The sequence below is a fragment of the Notolepis coatsorum genome, assembly GCF_963971535.1.
Source record: "Notolepis coatsorum genome assembly, chromosome: 5".
Taxonomy (NCBI): Eukaryota; Metazoa; Chordata; class Actinopteri; order Aulopiformes; family Paralepididae; genus Notolepis; species Notolepis coatsorum.
The window spans coordinates 57,478,882-57,501,618 of NC_140169.1; the positions used below are offsets into that span (position 1 = coordinate 57,478,882).

General features: G+C 43.5%; 1 protein-coding gene across 2 annotated transcripts in view; it reads left to right on the plus strand.

Annotated features, from left to right (window-relative positions):
- Positions 1 to 2,523: 2,523 nt before the first annotated feature.
- Positions 2,524 to 22,737, plus strand: part of znf395b (zinc finger protein 395b) — a 43,416-nt gene continuing 23,202 nt past the window's right edge. For both annotated transcript variants that reach the window (XM_084314680.1, XM_084314681.1), the window contains exons 1-6: positions 2,524 to 2,661; positions 7,299 to 7,507; positions 18,029 to 18,174; positions 18,355 to 18,467; positions 18,695 to 18,990; positions 20,883 to 20,983. In XM_084314680.1, the coding sequence (XP_084170806.1) occupies positions 7,373 to 7,507; positions 18,029 to 18,174; positions 18,355 to 18,467; positions 18,695 to 18,990; positions 20,883 to 20,983 (791 nt within the window). In that variant the 5' untranslated portion in view covers positions 2,524 to 2,661; positions 7,299 to 7,372. The remainder of the gene's footprint in view (positions 2,662 to 7,298; positions 7,508 to 18,028; positions 18,175 to 18,354; positions 18,468 to 18,694; positions 18,991 to 20,882; positions 20,984 to 22,737) is intronic.

The window sequence follows — 22,737 nt, forward strand, 5'->3', positions numbered from 1 at the left end:
AACATGCGCACAACAACCAGGTAGGGGGGGGGGGGGGGGGGGGGAATTGGCACAAAGACTAAATTGGGACAGGGAGAAAACAGAGAAAAATCGGAGAAAGAGAGATACAGAAAGATTAAAATAAAATAAAAAGAAGAGTCCGGGAAGAGCGTTGGAGGAGGACTACTTCTTCTGACCAATAACAACTGGGTCAATCCGAAGGAGGTAAAGATTCTGTCCCGTTCATGCTCACCGGACCTAGAGCATTTGTCGGTTCAATGTCGCCCGTTTCACCTCCCCAGAGAATGTACATTCCTCCACAAGCCAATACCACCAGGGCACTGGCGGATCTACAAGGCCACCTAACTAAACAACAGATTAAACACCCAGACGCAGCCATGATAGTAGCCGGCGACTTCAATCAAGTGAACCTGAAGAAAGTGATGCCATCCTTTTTTCAGCACATTGCTTGCTCCACAAGGGGGGGAAATACGCTGGACCATTGTTACACCCCATTCAAAGCCGGTTACAGGGCAGTACCGGCCCCTCCTTTAGCTGGAGAAACTAGTACATCAGACCACGACTCCATATTGCTTATTCCTGCCTACAGGCAGAGATCACGTGACGCCGTCGTGTCACGTGAGGTAAAGAAGTGGTCCAACCAATCAGAGACAGCGCTACAGGATGCACTTGATGACGTCGACTGGGGTATGTTTCAGACAAGCTCCAGTGGCGTCAGCGAGTTCGCGGATGTGGTTGTTAGCTTTATAGCAACACTAGCTGATAGTATTGTCCCCACAAAGACGGTCCGAGTCTTCCCGAACCAGAAACCGTGGGTTGACAGTACTATCCGAGCAGCTCTGAAAACTCGCACCACTGCTTACAACCTGGGCAGAGCGACAGGAAACATGGAAGAGTATAAGGCAACAGTCTATAGTCTGTGCAAGGCTGTTAAACTTGCTAAGAGGATGTATGCTGATAAGATGGAGGCACAAATGTCCCAGAACGACACAAGAGGCTTATGGCGAGGACTGCGGACGATAACTGACTACAAAGTCAACGGCCCCTCAATGGGGAGTGCCGACGCCTCTCTCGCGGACCAGCTCAACTCCTTTTACGCACGGTTTGGTGCAGACAGTGGCGACGCTAGCTCACCGGCTAACGACGTCACTGACGCGCCGGCTGTCGAGGGGGGGGGGCATCCGCGGGGGGGCGGGGGCACTCCCTCATTGACGGAACACAGTGTGAGAAGAGCATTTATGCAAGTGAACACCAGGAAGGCAGGTGGGCCCAGATGGGATAACAGGACGTATACTTAAGTCCTGTGCTAACCAGCTAGCCCTATCTATCCCTGGCGGAGTCCGTGGTCCCTGCCTGTTTCAAGGTGTCTACTATAATACCGGTACCAAAAAAATCCTCCCCAACAGGTCTTAATAACTACAGACCGGTGGCACTCACCTCTGTGGTCATGAAGTGTTTTGAGAGGCTGGTTAAGGATTACATTTGTGTAATCCTTAATTACATTAATAAAGGATCATCTTTATCTTTATAAAATAAGTACACTAAGTACAGTGTTGCTCGAAAGGATGTTAACTAAAGCATGTGAACTAAAGCATGATGTGAATCTAAATCAAGCTAAATCAGATCATGCAACAACGCTGCAGAATCACCAAAAACACCTGTATTTTAAGTTATATCCGTTGGCAGGGTAAGGGGAGGGGGTCTGGCAGGGTTAAGGTCGGGGGATTGGGGACTAGGATTGGGTCTCTCTCACTGGTGGTGCTCTCAGCTAGTGTTAGTGATCAGACCCTAAAATCCCTGTTGACCAGTTGTCTAGTCTAGGGCAGAAAGGTCAGACAGCCTAATCCTGTCACACACACACACACACCCACACAAGGTTATATTGTGTTGTGTGATATTAGAGTTGATAATATATAATGTAGGCCTCTCCCCATTTCATTTTTGTTTTGAGCCATTCTTTGTCATTAATTAAAATGCTGCAGTGGGAATCACCGGGCTGGTCTGTTATTATTATTAACCATACATTTCAATCATTATGCCCCCTTTTCTACTACACCAACAACAACACGTACAGCATTGCACGCGCTGTGATGGAAAACGTCTCGAATGTTTCAAAATGTTGTCTAAAAGAAATCACACCGATGCACATGACGTCCTGTCGAGGAAATTATTCGATAAACCTCCATAATAAACACACAATCCGTGATGCACTACAAAAGCATCTCTTTGTAGGCTAGGGGGGGGGGCAGCTGTTGTTCACCAACAAAACACACCACAACGTGTATAGCCTACAAAAAGATGCTTTTGCAGAATGCATCATCGCTAGTGGATGCTGTTTATATTTTGTTGTGTCTGAGAGTGCTGCAGCAGCTATGGGCATCATTCTGCTCTGGTAACCCCTCACCTAGATCATCCTTTGTGCAGCAGACGGATATCTTTGCACTCTGCCCAGCTGTCACCCCCCCCCCCCCCCGGACACGTAGACGCAGCAACCCAACCCCCCTTTCACTTCACCGGCAGCCAGGCGGTTCACCCGGCGAGCGGTACCGGTCCGGGACACGGTCACCACCAGCGGGGAACCGGCTGCTGCAGGAGCTCGCTTCACTTCACTCCCCGCCGCCGGGACACGGGTCTACTTCAATCGATCGATCGATCGGATAGGTAAATCATGGCATGCAAATAATAATGTTTGTAATATGGGTGATGATGATGATGATGGATGGGTTTGTATTTCGTCGACGATCATTTTTGTTTTTGCGAAGCTGTACAAAAAAAATATGTGCCGTGTTCTTTAGGGGATCTCCTAAAATGATCTCAATTTTAGTTCATGCATTTTACTTGTCATGCAATTATACGTTTCTGTTGAGACTTTTTTTCAACGCCGTGCCGCTGTTTGTTTGTTTGTGGAACGGGGGTAACGTGACGTTTGTTTGTGTACGAGTCTTGTTGTTGACTTGTGCAGCAGCAGCTGAAGAAGCTCCACCGCCTCCATAGCTCCTCCTCCTGGCCGAAACTCGTGTCCCGACACGTGGTCAGAAAAAAGGGGGTGTGTCGCTGTAAAATCCAGTTTCAGCCAATCGGCTGCTTTGTCCCGTCCACACACGTCACTCGTTTTTACTTCTCTCGAGATAAAGCGAGCTGGTCTGAACGGCTGCAGCTGGATACTATTGGATAAAGCTGGGAACGAGGTTACTCGTTTACAACTGGAAGTGAGCGCTGATTGGAGGAGAGGCCGGTCAATCAAGAATACCGGATTTTATATATTCCCATTCCGTTTCGTTGTGTGCCGCACAACAACAGCAGGTTAACCCTTTCACTGCCACACTACAGAAGGTTAACAGTAAACACACCGTCGGTAGTGTGATAGTAAAGGGTTAACCTTCTGTAGTGTGGCAGTGAAAGGGTTAATGGAACCCAGAGCACTGTCTGGGACGTTATGGCTTTGAGACAGTATATTGTAAACAATGGAGTATATTATTATTTACTCAAATTCCATTCACTCAGTTTCGACTGATTGTGCCTCTTATGTTAATATTCAGTCTAAAATCCCCCAGTTTCTCCGGTGTTGAACAACCGACATAATTGGCCGTTAGATATGGTGACCCGTGTCGTGTTGTTGGCTTTCTGATGAAAAAACCTCATGTCCCACCCTAAAATAGAACATCTTGATGACACATTCGAAGATATTCTTCAAGATATAGCTTCAGTGATCGTTTGCAGCTTTCCCGTTTAGTGTTAACTATATATGTTTCATCCAAATATTTGTACGGTTTACTGGGTCTAGTATTAGCACTCTAGTGTACAGACAGCATGTTAAAGAAAATGTCATTTAGATTAACAATAATTGTTAACTCCCAGCATCATCCAACCACCAACTAAAATGTTTCGGGTGATGGAGTCATCCACAGTCATTTTGCACAAGGTAATCATGTCACTATGAATCGAAAATGGGGGACCCTGATGTAAACAAGACAAACGTCTTTCTGCATCCCCTTAACAATTGTGTGTATTGAGCCGTACTGTTTTGTACCCATTCTGCAATCTGTTAAATAAAGTTTTCATGCATTCATTCATTCATTCATTCATTCATTCATTCATTCATTCATTCATTCATTCAGTCTCATGTGTGGGATCAGCAGAGAGCCAGCAACACAGGTCACCGTTTCTGACGTCACATATTTTGTGTTTTGCCCCACGAATTGTCAGTCCACTGCCCTCCACAATCCACAATAGGATCGCTAGGAGGGATGTTTGTCACAAACTATAGCCTAATTTTGTTTGTGTGAAAGCAGTGAGACGATGAGATCGCTCACCTCACCAGACTACGCCACCTATAGGGCATTTCACCCAAGGAATATGTAATATGGTAAACAAAACAAAAAACCCTGGCTAACACTTCAATTAGACACAAGACAGGCGTGGTTCCAAAAACAAATGTGTTTATTGAAAATGAAGGTAACAAAATACAAACAGGAGTCCGATGGGTTTCCACTAAAAACACTGGTACTACAGACACAAGAGGCAAAACACTGGTACAGACACAAGAGTTTGATTGATTGATTGAAAATTTTATTAACAGATTGCAGAATGGGTACAATACAGTACGGCTCAATACAACAAAACAACTGCTAAGAGGATGCAGACCAGAGAAATACTTTCGTCTTGTTTACATCGGGGTCCCCCATTTTCAATTCATCAGGACATTTATGACATACAGATATACATAACTGTGTAGTAAAAAGAGATCATAAAAAATATATACATCCGAAGGGGAAGAAACTGTACATTGGTGGTGGGGGGGGGGGGGGACTAAACTAAACTAATCAGAGGTAAAACACTGGTACAGACACAAGAGCTAAACTTACCAGAGGTAAAACAGCGTGTGGAAAGACCTCCGAGCACATTCATTAATACAATATCTTCATGAACTGCAAATGATACACAAAAGGTTTATCTCTGGCGTTGCATCACACAGCCTACTTACCACCACAAGTTATCTAAAATACTAGGTACTTTGGCATGGAAGTGACCTCAGCGGACACCGGCAGGTGCAAGGCATTGGGCCGAGGCAGGCAGGAGGCTATGGTATACATAGATAGAATGATAAAGATGCATTGTGAACAGACAGGATAGAGACACGTTGATGCATACCTGGGCCCCGTTTCATGTACCTGGATAACTGAGTTAGCCGGATAACTTTAGCTGGATAACTGGGTTAGCCTGACTTTCCGGTTTCATGTACGTGGGTTTTCCAGATCACCATGCCAACAGATCCAAAAGTTTGAGCCTGCTCGAAAGCAGAGTTCAAGTTCAAGTTAGCCCGATCACGCAGAGCCACGCCCCCGCAAAGAAGTGACAGCCCGTTTCCTGAAACTATTCCCACAGTCTACGATCTGCATTATACCATTCTGAATTACGTTTTTGTGCTCCATTCTTCCAGAGGGGGCTTTTGAAATGTAAAATAGACCCAAAATGCTGATATTAAATTCACTTTGTCCTAAATAATGCACGTTATATATACCGTGGCGACGGTGGCGCTCGCTCGTGCGATGTACACATGATGTGGTTATTTTAATTGTAACTGGGATTAAGATGTCTGATGAGATGCGCTGTTTGACGGATTTGAGAAATTGAATGAGCCGTTGACGTCACATTAATGAATGGGGATAAAGAGATAAACTTCATTCAAAACAAAGGATATTCTAAACACGGGTCTCTCGTTCATTAATGTATAAACAATGAATTTATCCCATCTGGCCCAGTGGCCCAGCGGTAGTGCTCAAGCCTGCCAATCCAGCGACCCGGGTTCCAATCCCGGTGTTTCCAATATGATTTTTTTGAATATAATATTAATGATTATACGCCAAAGTAGCCTGGTTTTAAGTTAAAATATTATAAATCTACATGCATTGAGGATGTCATTCTTTATATAGCTCTCAACGTGCACCAAATTGAATTATTCCTATATTGCAAAAAGAAGGAAAAGACTAGGCCGGGTCTTGAACCCCGGTCGTCCGTGTGAAAGTCAAAAGAAGAACCCGTTACACCACAGAGAAGATAAGTAAAAGATTGACTATACATCAATCAATGGGTAAGAGAGCCGTATCGTAATTCTGTATAACAGTTAACTAATAATTTTCGCTAGCAAGATCTCATTTGATTATTCAATCCAGCAGGCAAGTTTAAAGAAATATAATCTGATTGATTGAGGTAATGAGGGACTTAGAATTAGCCTATAGATAACGCATTTAACTTGTCGGCGAGGCGATTGAGCCGTATTGCAATCTGTCAATAAAGTCTTAAATCAATTAATCAATCAATGCCGTTGAGAATCAGGATCTCTGCCATCGATACGTGCTGGCTTTTCACCTAAAACGGCCGCGCGCATTTAGCCTGACTCGCAAGTCTGGCTTGAGTTAACGAGACTGAATCCACCTTTGTGAAACAGGAAAATCCCGGCTTCGAACATCGGGTTAACTGAAGCTGGATAATGGACATCTTGATCGACTTAGTTGAACCACGTACATGAAACAGGGCCCTGACAACCTCAACCAACCTCCGTCAGTCTGTGACAAAATGGCATCCAATGTAATAAAAAAAAGTCAACCAACGAACTCGATTCTTGTACCGGATCTCCTCTCTGGTAAACAAGAATACCCTGAAGACTCTGGCAGGAGCACTCGTTCAAGGGTACTACGACTGTGCATGCACCTCATGGTACCAAAGCACCTCAAAGGTGCTAAAAACAAAATTACAAACATCTCAAAACAAACTGGTCAGACTACTGCTTGACCTTACTCCTAGAACCCACCTCACCCCTGCACACTTTGACAACCTAGGATGGCTTAGAGTAGACGACAGAGTACAGCAACTTGCAATGGGCCTGGTCTACAAGATACACTACACGACCAAGGTACCCATGTACATGTCAAAATACTTCCCAAAGGTCAGTGAATACCACGATCACAACACCAGAGGAAGCTCAACAAATCATGTTAAACCCAGATTCGGCTCAAACAAGGGACTAAACACGTTTCGCAATTATGCCACATCAATGTGGAACGCCCTACCCACCGCTGTAAAGGAATGTGAATCACTACCCACTTTCAAAACCACTCTCAAAGAACACCTACGGGAGACTGCAATTCGAAACTGGCCACCGTAAATGTCCAAACCCCCCACCCTCACCCCCTCCTAATAGACAGTCTCCTCCCCACCGCATGTATATATTCTATAAAGTACAATCTAATCTAAAAGAACATCTTCAAATGTGATGTATTTGTGTGCCCCCCCCCCAGGGTCTCTTCCAGGCTGTCCTGTAGGCAGGGAGGGACGCTCAGTCCCTGGACAGAGTAAAGAGTAAACGTGCACCATGGCAGCTTTAGGAACCAAGGACCTGACGGGGGCAAGAGGAGAGGGGACGGCCGCCCGCCAGGCCGGTCCGCGGGCCTATCCCGCAGCGGCGGCTACGCACCAAAACACCAGACTGCAGGTCCAAGAGACGCTGGTGAGTACCGTATGCCAAGACAGAGGTTTACTTTTATTATTTTTTACTTAAGTTTTTATTTTCATTTTTTTCAACAACATACATAGACAATACATTTCAGCATACAAAATTATAAAGACTCATCAACAAGAAATAAAAATAAAACAGATATACAAAAATGAGAAAAGAAAAAGGTGTGGCATGGGTCCTTCGGTCCATTCTATATTTGCATCCTTTATTTAAATTTTTCATCATTTCCTTGTATCCTTTTCAATCCCGTCTGATGTCGTTCCTTCCCCTCCTATATTCTTCCCACTTTTCCCATTTCAATTCAAACTTCTCTTCTTGCAGCCTCAGCAGATGTGTGATTCTCTCCATTTCCTGTATCCCCTCTACTATCTCTATCCATTGCTCCTTCGTCGGCACTTCTACCTTGTACCACAGCTTAGTTAAAGCTTTTTTGGCTGCCACTATTAGTATCTTAATCAAGTACTTGTCTTCCCCTTGAATTCCTTCCTGTGATAGGTTCCCCAGATACAACACTTGGCCTTCCTGGGGTATTTCTTATCCTATTATTTCATTTATTATCTCCTATCTCTTCCCAGTAGTGCCTTATTTTCTGACATCTCCAGAATATGTGTGTGTGGTTCGCTGTTTCTTGTCCACACTCCCTCCAACATAGTTTCTTTGCTGGTGTGTAATTGCCCTGTATTTCTGGTGTTATAAAGAATCTAATTATGTTTTCCCACCCAAACTCCCTCCATATCCTTGATCCTGTGGTTGATTGTTGTGTCTTACATGTGTTATACCATTGCTCCTCTGTTATCTCTATTTCTAACTCTTTCTCACACTTTTCTTTTATATACAATGTTGTATTTCCCTTACTGTCCATTATTGCCTGATATAGTGCTGATATCACCCTTCCCTTCCTTCCTTCGTATGATTTTACCATTATCTTAATTACCCCATTCTGTTCTTTGTCTCTGTCTTGCTTTATTTCCTTGTTATAGTAGTCTCTAATCTGTAAATATCTAAAGTGGTCCCTATTCTCTAGTCCGAATCTTTCTTTCAATTTTTGTAGAGTCTGCATCTCCCCTCCTTCTATCATTGTACATATTGCTGTTATTCCCCCCCCCGTTCCCATCTTTTGAACCCATGGTCGTCTATCCCTGGTTTGAATTTGTTGTCGTGTTTTATCCATCTCAGTAGCTTGTATTTCTTTACTATTGTGTTCCATATGTTTATAGTGAATTTGGTAATTTGGTCTAGTAGTTGTTCCTGTCTTCTGAACAGCTCCCTATCTCCTATCAGTGCCTGCACTTTGAATCCCTCTTTTGGTTTCTATATCTTTCCATTTGGCTTCATAATTCACATTGCACCAGCATGCTACTGTTCTAAGCTGTGCTGCATAGTAATAGCTTTCTAAACTGGGTACTGCCATTCCTCCTTTTTCCTTTGGTAGTTGTAGAGTCACATATCTGATCCTTGGCCTTTCCCCCCCCAAATTAATCTTGATATCTGTCTGTCCCATTCCCTGAATTGTTTTTGTGGTATTAATATAGGTAGAGACTGAAATAGGTATAGTAACCTTGGTAATATGTTCATCTTAATGATTTCGATCCTTGAGCTGAAATCTAGGGGCATTACTGTCCATCTTTCTAGGTCTCTCTTGATTTTCTGATTGATCTGTGTATAGTTTGCATTGTATAACCCCTCCATCCATCTTGTAATGTTCACCCCTAGGTACTTGATCCTGTCCATGTCCCATTTAATTTTTTCTTTTTCTTTGATCTCTATCATTGGCGTGTAGTTCAGTGCTAAAGTCTGTGTCTTCGTCACGTTGAGTCTATATCCTGAGTAGTATTCATATTCTGTCAGTAAATCCATCAGTGTCGGAAAGCTTGTCTGGTTGTCTCATATACACTATCACGTCGTCTGCGAACAGTCCCAATTTATGTTCTGTTCCCCTTATCTCCACCCCTTTGATGTCTTTGGTCTGTCTAATTAGTTGAGCCAGTGGTTCGACGAATACATCGAAGAGCGTCGGCGAAAGACAACAACCCTGTCTGGTAGCTCTCTCTCGCTCTCAGTTTAATCCTGTCCGTCAGACTGCCATTTACCTTAATCCTTGCCGTAGGTTCTTGATATAATGCCCTAATTGTTTTCATAGCGTTTTTGTCTAATCCAAATTTGTCTAATACTTTATATAGAAATATGCATCCCATAAAATGTTTGGGTCTACCTCTCCATTATCATTTTCTTCTCTGTATCTAATTATGTCTTCCTTTACTTCATTAACGCTTTGGCTGCCTAAGGTTAAATTCATGATATACCATAGATTGCCAGCGCTATTTGTCTATGGAGAAAGTCCCCTTCTTTGCAGGGCTATAACTTTTTAAATTCTATTGCTACATTGCCATTATTAGGGCCCATTCAAAGTCCCATATGTATTGTTCATTGTGTAGCAACGTTAAACTTTTTCATTCACATATTCATAGTAAAGTATGGTCTAATGTATAAGTATGTTTTCATCTCTTTCTGCAGCTTTCTCCAGAACGTGATATATAGCCCCAAATGCATTATATTGATGATGAAATACAGTTTGATGGCAATCAGCGCGATATAAAAAATTCCAACTAGACGTACTTCTAGAAGTTACTACACGTCATCTGATGTTGACCGGATGGGCGAGGGGGCGTTTATAATTCCGTGGGCAGCGTTATACCAATCATCTAATGTGGGTCAAATGTTGATAATAGCAGTTAGTATCGAAGACGGTAACGTTACACGCTGAAACTCACCCCAGTCTCCGCGCGCCGTTGGGCGATCATCGTCGAGTAGAAATCTTATCATTATGGGATATATTTGTACCCGGTCCATCTCCAGCTTGTATAATGGTATATACGTCCAAATCATGTTGTTTATCGAGTTATTGCCAATCGATCACCGTGTAGCGTGACGAGCCAGAGTCCCATGAACTATAGCGAGCGCCCGGAAGTACTACGGTCGTCATGACAACCTCTATTCAACATCCTGTTTGGCGATTGCGCCGATCGGCCACCAGATGGCGCTCCTGAACCGCCAGAGAGCTCAGTGGGTCCTGCTGGTGGATCTCAGGCCAGCGGAGGGGACATATGAATCCGATCGCAGATTTTTTAAATATTGATATAAGGACGACGTAACGCGTCCTCCGGCAACTTTAGCATGGCCAGCAAAGACGTCTAAAGACGGGTCCCGGCACTCAAAGTGTTAACCAAACCTTTGTTATTTAATAGTCCTACATTCAGTCTCCAAACTGTATTTCTCCGTCTACTTTTAAGATTCACTGTCAGATATATTGCGCTATGATCTGATATGTCCGTCACCCCTATCCTGCATTCTTCCACCCTGTATCTGTCCCCTGTTGTCATGAGAAAATAGTCTATCCTTGAATATGTTGTGTGTGGATGTGAATAATGTGTGTATTCTCTATCTAGTGTGTGCATTGCTCTCCATATGTCCATGATTCCTAATTCTGCCATTTGTATCATATATTTGCTAATGTTTGTCCTCCATTTCTTTGTGCTTGTCGTGTCTATGTCATAGTTCAGTACTACATTGAAATCACCTGTACAGATCAGGACCCCTTCTCCTTCCAACGCTATGATATCAAAGATTGTTTCAAATAGATATTTCTCACTGTCTGGTGGAGCATACACATTCACTAGTGTTACCATTTGACCTTCCATTTTCCCTTTGACCATTACATACCTCCCCTCTTTATCCCTTATTTCCCATATCGTTTCAAACTTCACTGTGTTCTTAATTAGTATAGCTACTCCTCTTCTAAGGTTCTGTTTAAAAGAACTATAGAACATATTTTCATACCCGAATCTCTTAAGCTTTTCATGTTCTTGTGATATTAGATGTGTTTCTTGTAAGAAGATGACCTGCGCCTCTCTTTCATCATCACCTTACTCCTCTTGATCGGATTATTCATACCATTCACATTTAACGACATCATTTTTATACCCTTAACTTGTGTCATATTTCTTTTCCAATTGTTTTCCCGTTCTACCCATGTCACATAAAATAATATTTGTGGTTGTAGCCTCTGCTATCTCCGTCTGATTTACATACATATAACCATAATAAACATAAACATCAACATTAACACTTTGAACTTCCATGGCAGTTGAGGGTCTCACTCGTACCCCTCTTTCCCCCGCTGGTGGGTGGGGAGTAGTGGCTCTCCTAGTGAGAGGGCTCCCCCTAGTGGCTAAAAAGTGTGCACTATATATGTCCAACTCGTTCTGTGTGCGACCTGCTCCGAGCTCCCGGTCATAAGCTCTGCATTAGTCACTTTCATGTTCCCGTCTGATTGTATTATGTGTCACGTGTAATCCTGTGGTTTTTTCATGTCCGTCTCAATACATCTCCCAAATTCCCATGTCCCTCTTTTTTTATTTATTTATTTTTATTTATTTAATAACTTTCGGTATAATTATCTCGTATGTACTTTACCATCTTCTCCTTGCATAAGTCCTTTTCATGCTTTCATCTTCTTGTATTGTGTGTGTCATATGTATATCAGTCTAATGTGTCTTGAATCCCCATGTCCTTTTTTTTTATATATAACTTTTGGTATAATTATCTCGTATTTACTTTACCATCTTCTCATTGCATCAGTTTTCCTCATGTATACATTAACCTGTATTGTGTGTGTATTGTACTTATCCTCCCTTGGATCACCGTGTCCCCTCTCGTCTCCTCTCTGCCCCCCTTCTCCGTTTCTTTGCGTCTTCCTTCTCAGTTGATCTGCTTTGAATCGATTCAGATCCCATTCACCTTCCCGTTCTGCTCGCCTCCTCCTCGTCCCTCGACTCTGGTCCATCTCCTCGTTCTCTCCAACCTCTGCAACAGCTTCGGCCTCTCCTCTTCTCCTCCCGGTACCTTCCATCCTCTTCGGCGCATGTCCCTCGTCGCTTCCCGCACGTCGCCGTACACCTTTGCGCCTTCATTCCAATGGACCTTCAGCGTGGTCATTGGTGATTGAAATTTGATTCCTTTTTCCTTCAGAGTCCTTTTTATCTGAACGTAGCTCCGACGCTTTACAGCCACCTCTGTCGCATAGTCATGGTCAAAAGTTACTTTCTGTCCCTCCACCTCCATCTTCGTCTGCCAGGCTGCTCTGAGGATGTTTTCTTTGACTTCGAATTCCAAGAAATTAACTATAACTGCTCTCTGTGGTTTGTCCAACCGTGGCTTCGGCGCCAGCGTCCTGTGTGATCTTTGAATCCCCGTCTTGTCGAGTTCTGTCATCTTCAATTCTCTTCGAATTAGGCTGTCTACATATTTGATCATAGATTCTCCTTCCATCCCTTCTTTTAGTCCCCATATTCGTGTGTTGTTTCTCCTCGACCTCCCCTCCAAGTCCATTAACTTTTCTCTCAATATGTTCTGTTGTTCGAGCGTCTCCTTTAGAATATCTATCTGTAGTCCATTCCTCGGTTTCAGCCGTCCTTCCTTCCAACATCTTTATGCCTTTTTCTTGTTCCTGTAGTTTTCCATCCATTACCTCGAGTCCCTTATCCATCTCCTCTCTGAGCTCGTCCTGGCCTTTCTTTAACTCTCCCCTGAGTACTTCGATATTCGCCTGGATAGCTTGTATGCTAGTTTGTAGCTCTTGGTTAGCTTCTGCGTTAGCCTGTTGGCTAGTCAACGCGCTATCTTGCATGTCTTGCGTGTTAGCTTGTACGCTAGTTTGTATGCTAGTTTGTATAGCTTGGATGTCTTTTGCGTTAGCTTGCATGCTAGCGTGTAGCTCTTGGATAGCCTTTTGGTTCCTCACTGCGCCAGCCTGCATGTCATCTCGTAGCTCTTGTATGCTCGCTTGTATATTCGCTAGCATCTTCGCCATCCAGGCTCCATTTCTCTGTCTTCCTGAGCCATGCTCGCCTGATCCACCTCTTCCGCCATTTCCTCGTGCTGAGATCTTTCCTCCTGCGTTTGTACTTCTTCTGGGGTCCTTTTTTTTCTCGCTGTTTCTCTTATATCCTTGAATTGTCACTTTTTCTTTTGTTTTAGTTAGTTTTACTTCCTTCTTTCGATGTTTTTTGACCGGGAGCTCTGTCACTAGTCAACTACCCACACATCTCAATACCAGAAGTCTCGAGAGGTTTACTTTCAACGCTTCATGGTTGATCGGGGGAAGAAAAAAAAATGTTGATGGATGTTTTCTGAGTTCCAGAGTGGAATTTGATCCGTCCCTTCATTCATTGGTTCCGTCAGCGTCACACTCGGATAAATTCGCCCGCTCCTGACTGTCCACACTAAGGGTGGTGGGGGTCGATACTGCATAGTATTGCGATATTTTGCATGCAGATATTATATCGATAATAATGTAATAATAAAAATGCTTGGAGTGAGGTGAACAGACTAAAAACGTTACCTTATTAGATAAAACAGATGTTGTATATATATTTTTATTGCAAAAGTCTTCCATTGGGGATATAATTTGCAGTTGAAAAAAGGTAATGAATTGCAATATATCGCAATATTGTGTGACTCTAGTATGGTGATAATATGGCCTCTGGTGATTCCCACCCCTACTGTCCACCCTGTCTGCCTGAACCATGGATTAATTATACAACTCTTTGACCTGAATTGACAAGAGTGAGTATTCAACATTTGGACTTACTTTGCTTTACCACGGGGTAGGGCTGTATCGAATGTCATTATTTTTACATTCGAAGCTTCTATTGACGTTTTCGAATGAAGCTTTGAATGTCTGTCGTCATATTTCACTAGCCAATGGCATGGTGAAAAATATACGCCACCAATGCGTTTACCTGCTATTAACCTCAGGGCCATCACGGTCAAACCAAAGCAGACCTCCTCTAAAGAAGTCCAACAAATAAAATTAGCTTTCCTAAATGTCAGATCACTGAATAATAAAACATTCTTAGTAAATGATCTGATTAAAGAAAATAACTTAGATTGCATCTGCCTAGTAGAGACATGGCTAAATAATGACACAGCTACATCAATAATGATAGAAGCTTGTCCACCAGACTATAACTTTTTTCAAATACCCAGAAAAAATAAAAGGGGCGGAGGAGTTGCAGCAATCTTCTCCTCAAAACTCTTGTTTAGAATCACAGAACTAGGCGAGTTCATGTCAATGGAATATCTTGCCATTGAACTAAAAACAGAATCAACTATTATTGTCACAATATACCGCCCGCCTAGACACTCACCAATATTTATACAGGAGCTCTCTGAACTGATCTAGCTTTGACCTAATACAGCATATAACAAATGCAACTCACCGGCTTGGGAATACACTAGACTTAGTTATAACAACAACTGGGCTAAGCATAACAAATATCTCAATAACTGAATTACCTCTCTCCGACCATCACTGTATATTTTTTGATACTCAAATAACCCTTACTAAAACAAAAAAATAAATCATAGTTAAAAAGAGGCTCCTAAACGACAAAGCTGAATCAAAGTTCATTGATCTTATCAGACTACATGAACCACACAATCATGACAGCTCTCTAAATGAAATGGTAGAAAATCTCAATGATGCAATGTCATCTATATTAAATTCTGTCGCCCCATTAAAAACGAAAAAGAAGAAAACTAGAGCCTCGCCCTGGTTAAACTATAATACGGTCAACGAAGAAAAAAGGAAATGTCGTGCAGCGGAGCGAAAATGGAGAAAAACAAAAACCACCATATGCTGTGATATATACAAAGATGCTTTAACTGCTTATAATAAAACCATCCGCTTAGCAAGGAAAGATTACTTCTCTAAAATCATTACAGAAAATGCTGGAAACTCCAGAATCCTCTTTTCCACTATTAATGTACTACTCAACACTGCCCCTACACCTCCTCAGTCATCAACGGTTAAGTGTGAAGAACTTAATCGATCACGATATTCTAATCGATTGTCTTGAAAACCATGTCGGTTTCTCAGACCATGTGCTGGGCTGGTTTAAAACATACATCAGAGGGAGGAAATTCTATGTTAAACTAGGAGATCACATGTCTGATATATACGACAACAACTATGGAGTTGCACAAGGGAGTTGCTTAGGTCCTTTACTCTTCTCCCTTTACATGTTACCGCTGGGTGATATCATCAGAGAACATAATGTAGATTTCCATAGCTATGCGGATGATACACAACTGTACATATCTGCTGAACCAAATGATACAGCGATTAGCTCCATTACAGACTGCTTACTGGCAATAAATAAATGGATGAGTAAGAACTTCCTGAAACTAAACGAGAACAAAACTGAAATTCTAATTATCGGCTCCAAAACTAAAAAAGAAACATTAATAAAGAACCTGGGGGGACTAACCCCTTGGATCAAATCTGAGGTCACTAGTCTTGGAGTTATCATAGATTCAGAACTGAACTTCAATTCTCATATTAGCAAAGTGACGAAAACATCATTCTTCCATCTCAGAAATATAGCAAAAGTACGACCATTTATTAATCAGAACGATGCTGAGAAGCTAATTCATGCATTCATATCTAGCCGGTTAGACTACTGTAATGCACTTTTCACAGGTCTCCCTAAGAAAACCACAGAGAGGCTTCAGCTAATCCAAAACTCTGCAGCCCGACTGCTAACTAGAACTAAAAGGAGAGAGCACATTAGTCCAGTCCTAGCCGCTTTACACTGGCTTCCTGTAACATTTAGAATTGACTTTAAGGTCCTTCTCCTTACATACAAAGCTCTAAATGGACAGGGACCTAGCTACATCGCCAACACTCTAATAAATTACACACCAGCAAGAACACTGCGATCATCAGCTGCTGGACTACTAGAGGCTCCCAGAAGCAGTCAAAAGAGGATCGGTAATGCAGCCTTTATCAACTATGCCCCAAAACTATGGAACAAACTACCCCAAAACATCAGGGAAGCCAACTCGCTAGACATCTTTAAAAGACAGCTTAAAACCTATCTCTTTGCTCAGGCATTTCACTGATAGATATCTGCTACCACCTAGTGGCAAGAGGAAACATCAGGGATATCCTGACACAACTTGTATTTATTCTTACCCTGCCTACTCTTTTACACTGCCTATCAAATTCATGTGTCGGTTATTGCACTTTTTACTTCTTACTGATGACTATTTTTAAACTGAATCATTTTAAACTATTCTTATTATTTGCTAGATCCAAATGTGAAACACTGATTATTTATGACTATTTTTAAACTGAATCATTTTATTCTTATTATTTGCTAGATCCAAATGTGAAACACTGTGATTATTTGTTCATGAATTACAGGAGTATTACTGAATAGAGAGCCTATTAGGATGCTAGATCCTAATGTGAAACACTGTGATTTGCCATATCTTGCTATGCTCGCTCATGCCTGTATTTTTTATGTCCGTTCTATTTTATAATTTTTTGACTATTTTTAAACTGAATCATTTTAAACAATTTTTACTATTTGTGTTACTGAAAACTGTAAGCGGAGAGCCTATTGGGATGCTAGATCCTAATGTGAAACACTGTGATTCTACCTGTCTATCTTTTTATGCTCGCTTATGCCTGTATTTTTTGCTGTTGTGAAGCACTTTGAACTGCAACCTCTGTATGAAAAGTGCTATACAAATAAAGTTATTATTATATTTTATGACGTAATCATAAAAATAAAGAAAATCCTCAAAGAAAATCCTCAATTTGAATAAAGTGATTAATCTGATTAAATTCGTTTTTTTTTCTTTATTAAATCATCTTTCTTTAATGAATATAACTCGTCAGTTTCGTCAACATAAATAATCCAATAAGGGCACGGTTGGTACGAAAGTGATGGTGACGTCTTGATGGAGCGCTGTGAAGAAAAACCCCATTGGTTTAAACAGAATGAATAGACACATACAAAAATAATAATAAAAAAAAACATTTGAATGTTGATTTATGTCAACGTTATGAATGAAGCTTCGAACTATTCGGTACAGCCCTACCACGGGGCAAGTGATGACATCAAACTATGACGCTGCCCCCACCTCTATGCACGTTGTCCCATCATCACACACCTTCAAGCATCGGGTTACACGACCTATGACCTGCGGTGCCATCCAGCAGCCTTTCTGTTGATTGGTTGACCTGGATGTGTGCAGGTGTGTACATGCAGTGCTGTGATTGGTTGACCTGGATGTGTACAGGTGTGTACACATGCAGTGCTGTGATTGGTTGACCTGGATGTGTGCAGGTGTACATGCAGTGCTGTGATTGGTTGACCTGGATGTGTACAGGTGTGTACACATGCAGTGCTGTGATTGGTTGACCTGGATGTGTACAGGTGTGTACATGCAGTGCTGTGATTGGTTGACCTGGATGTGTGCAGGTGTACATGCAGTGCTGTGATTGGTTGACCTGGATGTGTACAGGTGTGTACACATGCAGTGCTGTGATTGGTTGACCTGGATGTGTGCAGGTGTACATGCAGTGCTGTGATTGGTTGACCTGGATGTGTGCAGGTGTGTACATGCAGTGCTGTGATTGGTTGACCTGGATGTGTGCAGGTGTACATGCAGTGCTGTGGCCAGGAGGAAGCCCCAGTGAGGGAGAGGGGGGGAAGCCATATGAACCAGGGAGCAGTCTTCCCGCCAACGACAGCCCCCATGATGCCTCTCCGCCACGCGTCCGCCAACAGGGAGGCGCCATACAGGTGAGGGGTGCAGGGATCGCACAAGGTCCTTGAAGTGCTTAAAGATTTTTTAACCGTCTGTAGTGTGGTAGTGAAAGGGTTAACCTTCTGTATTGTTGCAGTGAAAGGGTTAACCCTTTGGTAGTGTGGCAGTGAAAGGGTTAAGCTCCGAGTCCAGACGGTATCTGTTCTGTTCCCCAGCTTCCGCAGCCCAGAGTCGGTGGAGATGGATGAGATCATGGCGGCCATGGTTTTGACCAGCCTGTCCTGTAGCCCCGCGGTCCAGAGCCCTCCACGGACTGATCCAGGACCTGGTGAGTTCAGGGTTCGCACAAGGTCCTTGAAGTGCTTAAAGGGCTTGATTTTTTTACCAAAGAAATTCAAGGCCTGGAATTCCTTGAAAACAGCCCATTTTTAACACAGTGTTTAAAAAGTCCTTGAAAATCAACCATTCGCATTGAAAGTGTTGTTCATCCATGATAAAAAACTTCTGAATCAATGAATCTCTAACTCATCCCGCTCTCTTCCCGCTGCGCCCCAGGCGCCTCCCTGTCGTCGGGCGGCATGGAGTGTGGTGGAGGCGGTGGCGGTGGCGCGCGCTCTTCCTGTTGCGTGGAGGGCGGCGGCTCCCTGTCGTCGGGCGACATGGAGTGCGGAGGCGGCGAGCTCTCGGACAGCGGCAGCAGCGGCTACTGGAGCTGGGACCATGGTAACGGAGGGAGCCCTGCCGCCGGGGCGTCGTCGTCATCGGCCATCACCGAGACGGACACCAGCCCCGACGAAGGGCTGCAGATGGAACTGGAGCAGGGGGAGGAGCTTAACGCCAGGAAGGCAAAGGTGAGGGGGGAGGAGTCCGTTTCTAAAGGGTCATTTAAGAGAGTGTATTGTTGCAGTTTTATTTAAAGGAAAATGCCAACATTATGGGAAGTGCGCTTGTGTGTTCGGTAGAAAACGATCCGTTAATTTGTGCTAGTCTAGGCTAGCTCGCTGCCGGATAGCTTTCTACTGAACGCACAGGGAGGAAATTGGTATCTATTTTCTTGTCTGACTCTGGAGACGGTAAGAACATTTCACATAATGTTACTTAAAGATACAAGGTACAAATTAAGGTGGAAAAGGTGAAGGGAGGAGGAAAGGAGGAGGTAGTGGATGAAATGAGGAGGTAGTGGATGGAAGGAGGAGATAGTGGATGGAAGGAGGAGGGAGTGGATGAAAGGAGGAGATAGTGGATGAAATGAGGAGGTAGTGGATGGAAGGAGGAGATAGTGGATGGAAGGAGGAGGGAGTGGATGAAAGGAGGAGATAGTGGATGAAAGGAGGAGATAGTGGATGAAAGGGGGAGGTAGTGGATGAAATGAGGAGGTAGTGGATGGAAGCAGGAGATAGTGGATGAAAGGAGGAGGTAGTGGATGGAAGGAGGAGATAGTGGAGGAAAGGAGGAGGTAGTGGATGAAAGGAGGAGATAGTGGATGAAAGGAGGAGATAGTGGATGAAAGGAGGAGGTAGTGGAGGAAAGGAGGAGGTAGTGGATGAAAGGAGGAGGTAGTGGATGAAAGGAGGAGATAGTGGATGAAAGGAGGAGATAGTGGATGAAAGGGGGAGGTAGTGGATGAAATGAGGAGGTAGTGGATGGAAGCAGGAGATAGTGGATGAAAGGAGGAGGTAGTGGATGGAAGGAGGAGATAGTGGAGGAAAGGAGGAGGTAGTGGATGAAAGGAGGAGATAGTGGATGAAAGGAGGAGATAGTGGATGAAAGGAGGAGGTAGTGGAGGAAAGGAGGAGGTAGTGGATGAAAGGAGGAGGTAGTGGAGGAAAGGAGGAGATAGTGGAGGAAAGGAGGAGATAGTGGATGAAAGGAGGAGGTAGTGGATGAAAGGAGGAGGTAGTGGATGAAAGGAGGAGGTAGTGGATGAAAGGAGGAGGTAGTGGAGGAAAGGAGGAGGTAGTGGATGAAAGGAGGAGATAGTGGAGGAAAGGAGGAGGTAGTGGATGAAAGGAGGAGGTTGTGGATGAAAGGAGGAGGTAGTGGAGGAAAGGAGGAGGTAGTGGATGAAAGGAGGAGATAGTGGAGGAAAGGAGGAGATAGTGGATGAAAGGAGGAGATAGTGGATGAAAGGAGGGTGTAGTGGATGAAAGGAGGGTGTAGTGGATGAAAGGAGGAGATAGTGGAGGAAAGGAGGAGATAGTGGATGAAAGGAGGAGATAGTGGATGAAAGGAGGAGGTAGTGGATGAAAGGAGGAGGTAGTGGATGAAAGGAGGAGATAGTGGAGGAAAGGAGGAGATAGTGGATGAAAGGAGGAGGTAGTGGATGAAAGGAGGAGATAGTGGAGGAAAGGAGGAGATAGTGGATGAAAGGAGGAGATAGTGGATGAAAGGAGGAGGTAGTGGATGAAAGGAGGAGATAGTGGATGAAAGGAGGAGGTAGTGGATGAAAGGAGGAGATAGTGGATGGAAGTCTGACAATGCCAACCCAGCACCTTCCTCTCACTCCCTCCATCTCACGTCTCTCTCCCCTCGCAGAGCTCTTTCAGAGGGGTGTACAGGTGTCTCACGTGTCTCTCTCCCCTCGCAGAGCTCTTTCAGAGGGGTGTACAGGTGTCTCACGTGTCTCTCTCCCCTCGCAGAGCTCTTTCAGAGGGGTGTACAGGTGTCTCACGTGTCTCTCTCCCCTCGCAGAGCTCTTTCAGAGGGGTGTACAGGTGTCTCACGTGTCTCTCTCCCCTCGCAGAGCTCTTTCCGGGGGGTGTACAGGTGTCTGTGGCCCAGCTGTGGGAAGGTGCTGGCGTCCTCAGTTGGGATGAAAAGACACGTGCGCGTGCTTCACCTGGGGTGAGTCGGCAGAACCAACCTGACCCGTTTCTTCTCTGGTTCTGATGCGTTCATCAGATACGTCCTCTCGAGTGGCGGCTAGCGATGCTCACAACCTCTCCCGTGTTTCTGTTTGTGTTTGTTGGTCTCACCAGGGCGTGGCGCTATAGGGCTGCGCGATTAATCGGGGGGGGGGGGGGGGGGGGGGGGGGAATCGCGATCTAGATTCATAGACCTATGCAATCTCATTTCTAAATGATGACGATTTTATTTTATAAAAAAAAAGAAATTTCTATTTTTTTTACTTTTTACTTAACTTTTTTAAATGATGGCGACTCTGACTTGAGTTATTTTGTACATTACAAGAGACTTTTAAGTTTAAGTCAAGCACTTTCATATATGTTATGTTTAAGTTTAAGTCAAGCACTTTGATATGTTATGTTGTCTGTTTAACACATTAACTGCCACAGAGTTTGATCATCTTATACCATTCTCTGCCAGCACTGTAAGTCTATGGAGATGTTCACCTTCTTTGCAGGGCTATAACTTTTTAAATTGTATTGCTAAATTGACATTACTATGGCCCATTCAACATCGATTATCTATCGTTCAGGATGTAGGAACGTTTTACTTTTTCATTCACACATTCATACAAAAATACCGTCTAGAATATAAATATGTTTTTATCGTTTTCTGCAGTAATTCCTAGAACGTGAGATATAGGCATAAATGCATATATAGATTATCAAATGCCTTTGATACCGATCCATGCTATATAAAAAATTTCAACTGTACCTGGTCCTAAACGTTATGACTGATCATGCGCGGGTGAACGGGGGGGGGGGGGGGGGGGGGGGGGGGTCGTTTATAATTCCGTGATCGTCGTTAAATGCTTCATGTAGTATGGGTGATATATAGATCAGAGCAGTTTGCATGGATAATAATAAACAAAAACGCTGAAAGTCACGGCAGCCTCCTCTTACCGTTGGGCGATGACACTGGAGCAAAAAAAAACCCAGTTATTTGATGGGGATCGAGGCGATCCATTTCCGGTTTGTATAATAATAATAATAACAGCCAAAATCATGTTGATTATTGAATTATGGCAGCGATCGCTACACATGGACGTGTGTCTTGAGTCCCGCAACGATAAACGAGTGGCCGGACGTATTTAGGAGACGTACCGATATCCAACCGGCATTTCCGGTTTGGCAACTCGCCGATCATCCACCAGGTGGCAGTATTGAAGCGTTGCAGAGTTGTGCCGAGTCCCATAGCATCAGACCAGCCTCCGTGAGGGAAATATGAATACCATGGCGAAAATATGAAATATGATCAAAATAACGTCGTACGCCGTGATCTGGCAGAATTAGCATGAACTTGAAACCCGTTGTACGACGTTTTTGGCGCAGGAAGTGTTAAGAAAGAGTGCAATAAATGATTTTATTGAAAAAATATGAATCGTGTGAGATAATCGTGATCTCAATTCTTAGAGAGAAAAATCGTGATTCACATTTGAGCAAGAATCGTGCAGCCCTACTTGGCGCTGACTCTTTTGTACCCAAGGACCACACGAAAACATTTACTGTCAGCTTGTAGGATGTCCTCTTTACTGTGAGTTTGTAGGATGTAATCTTTACTGTCAGCTTGTAGGATGTAATCTTTACTGTGAGCTTGTAGGATGTAATCTTTACTGTCAGCTTGTAGGATGTAATCTTTACTGTCAGTTTGTAGGATGTAATCTTTACTGTCAGCTTGTAGGATGTAATCTTTAC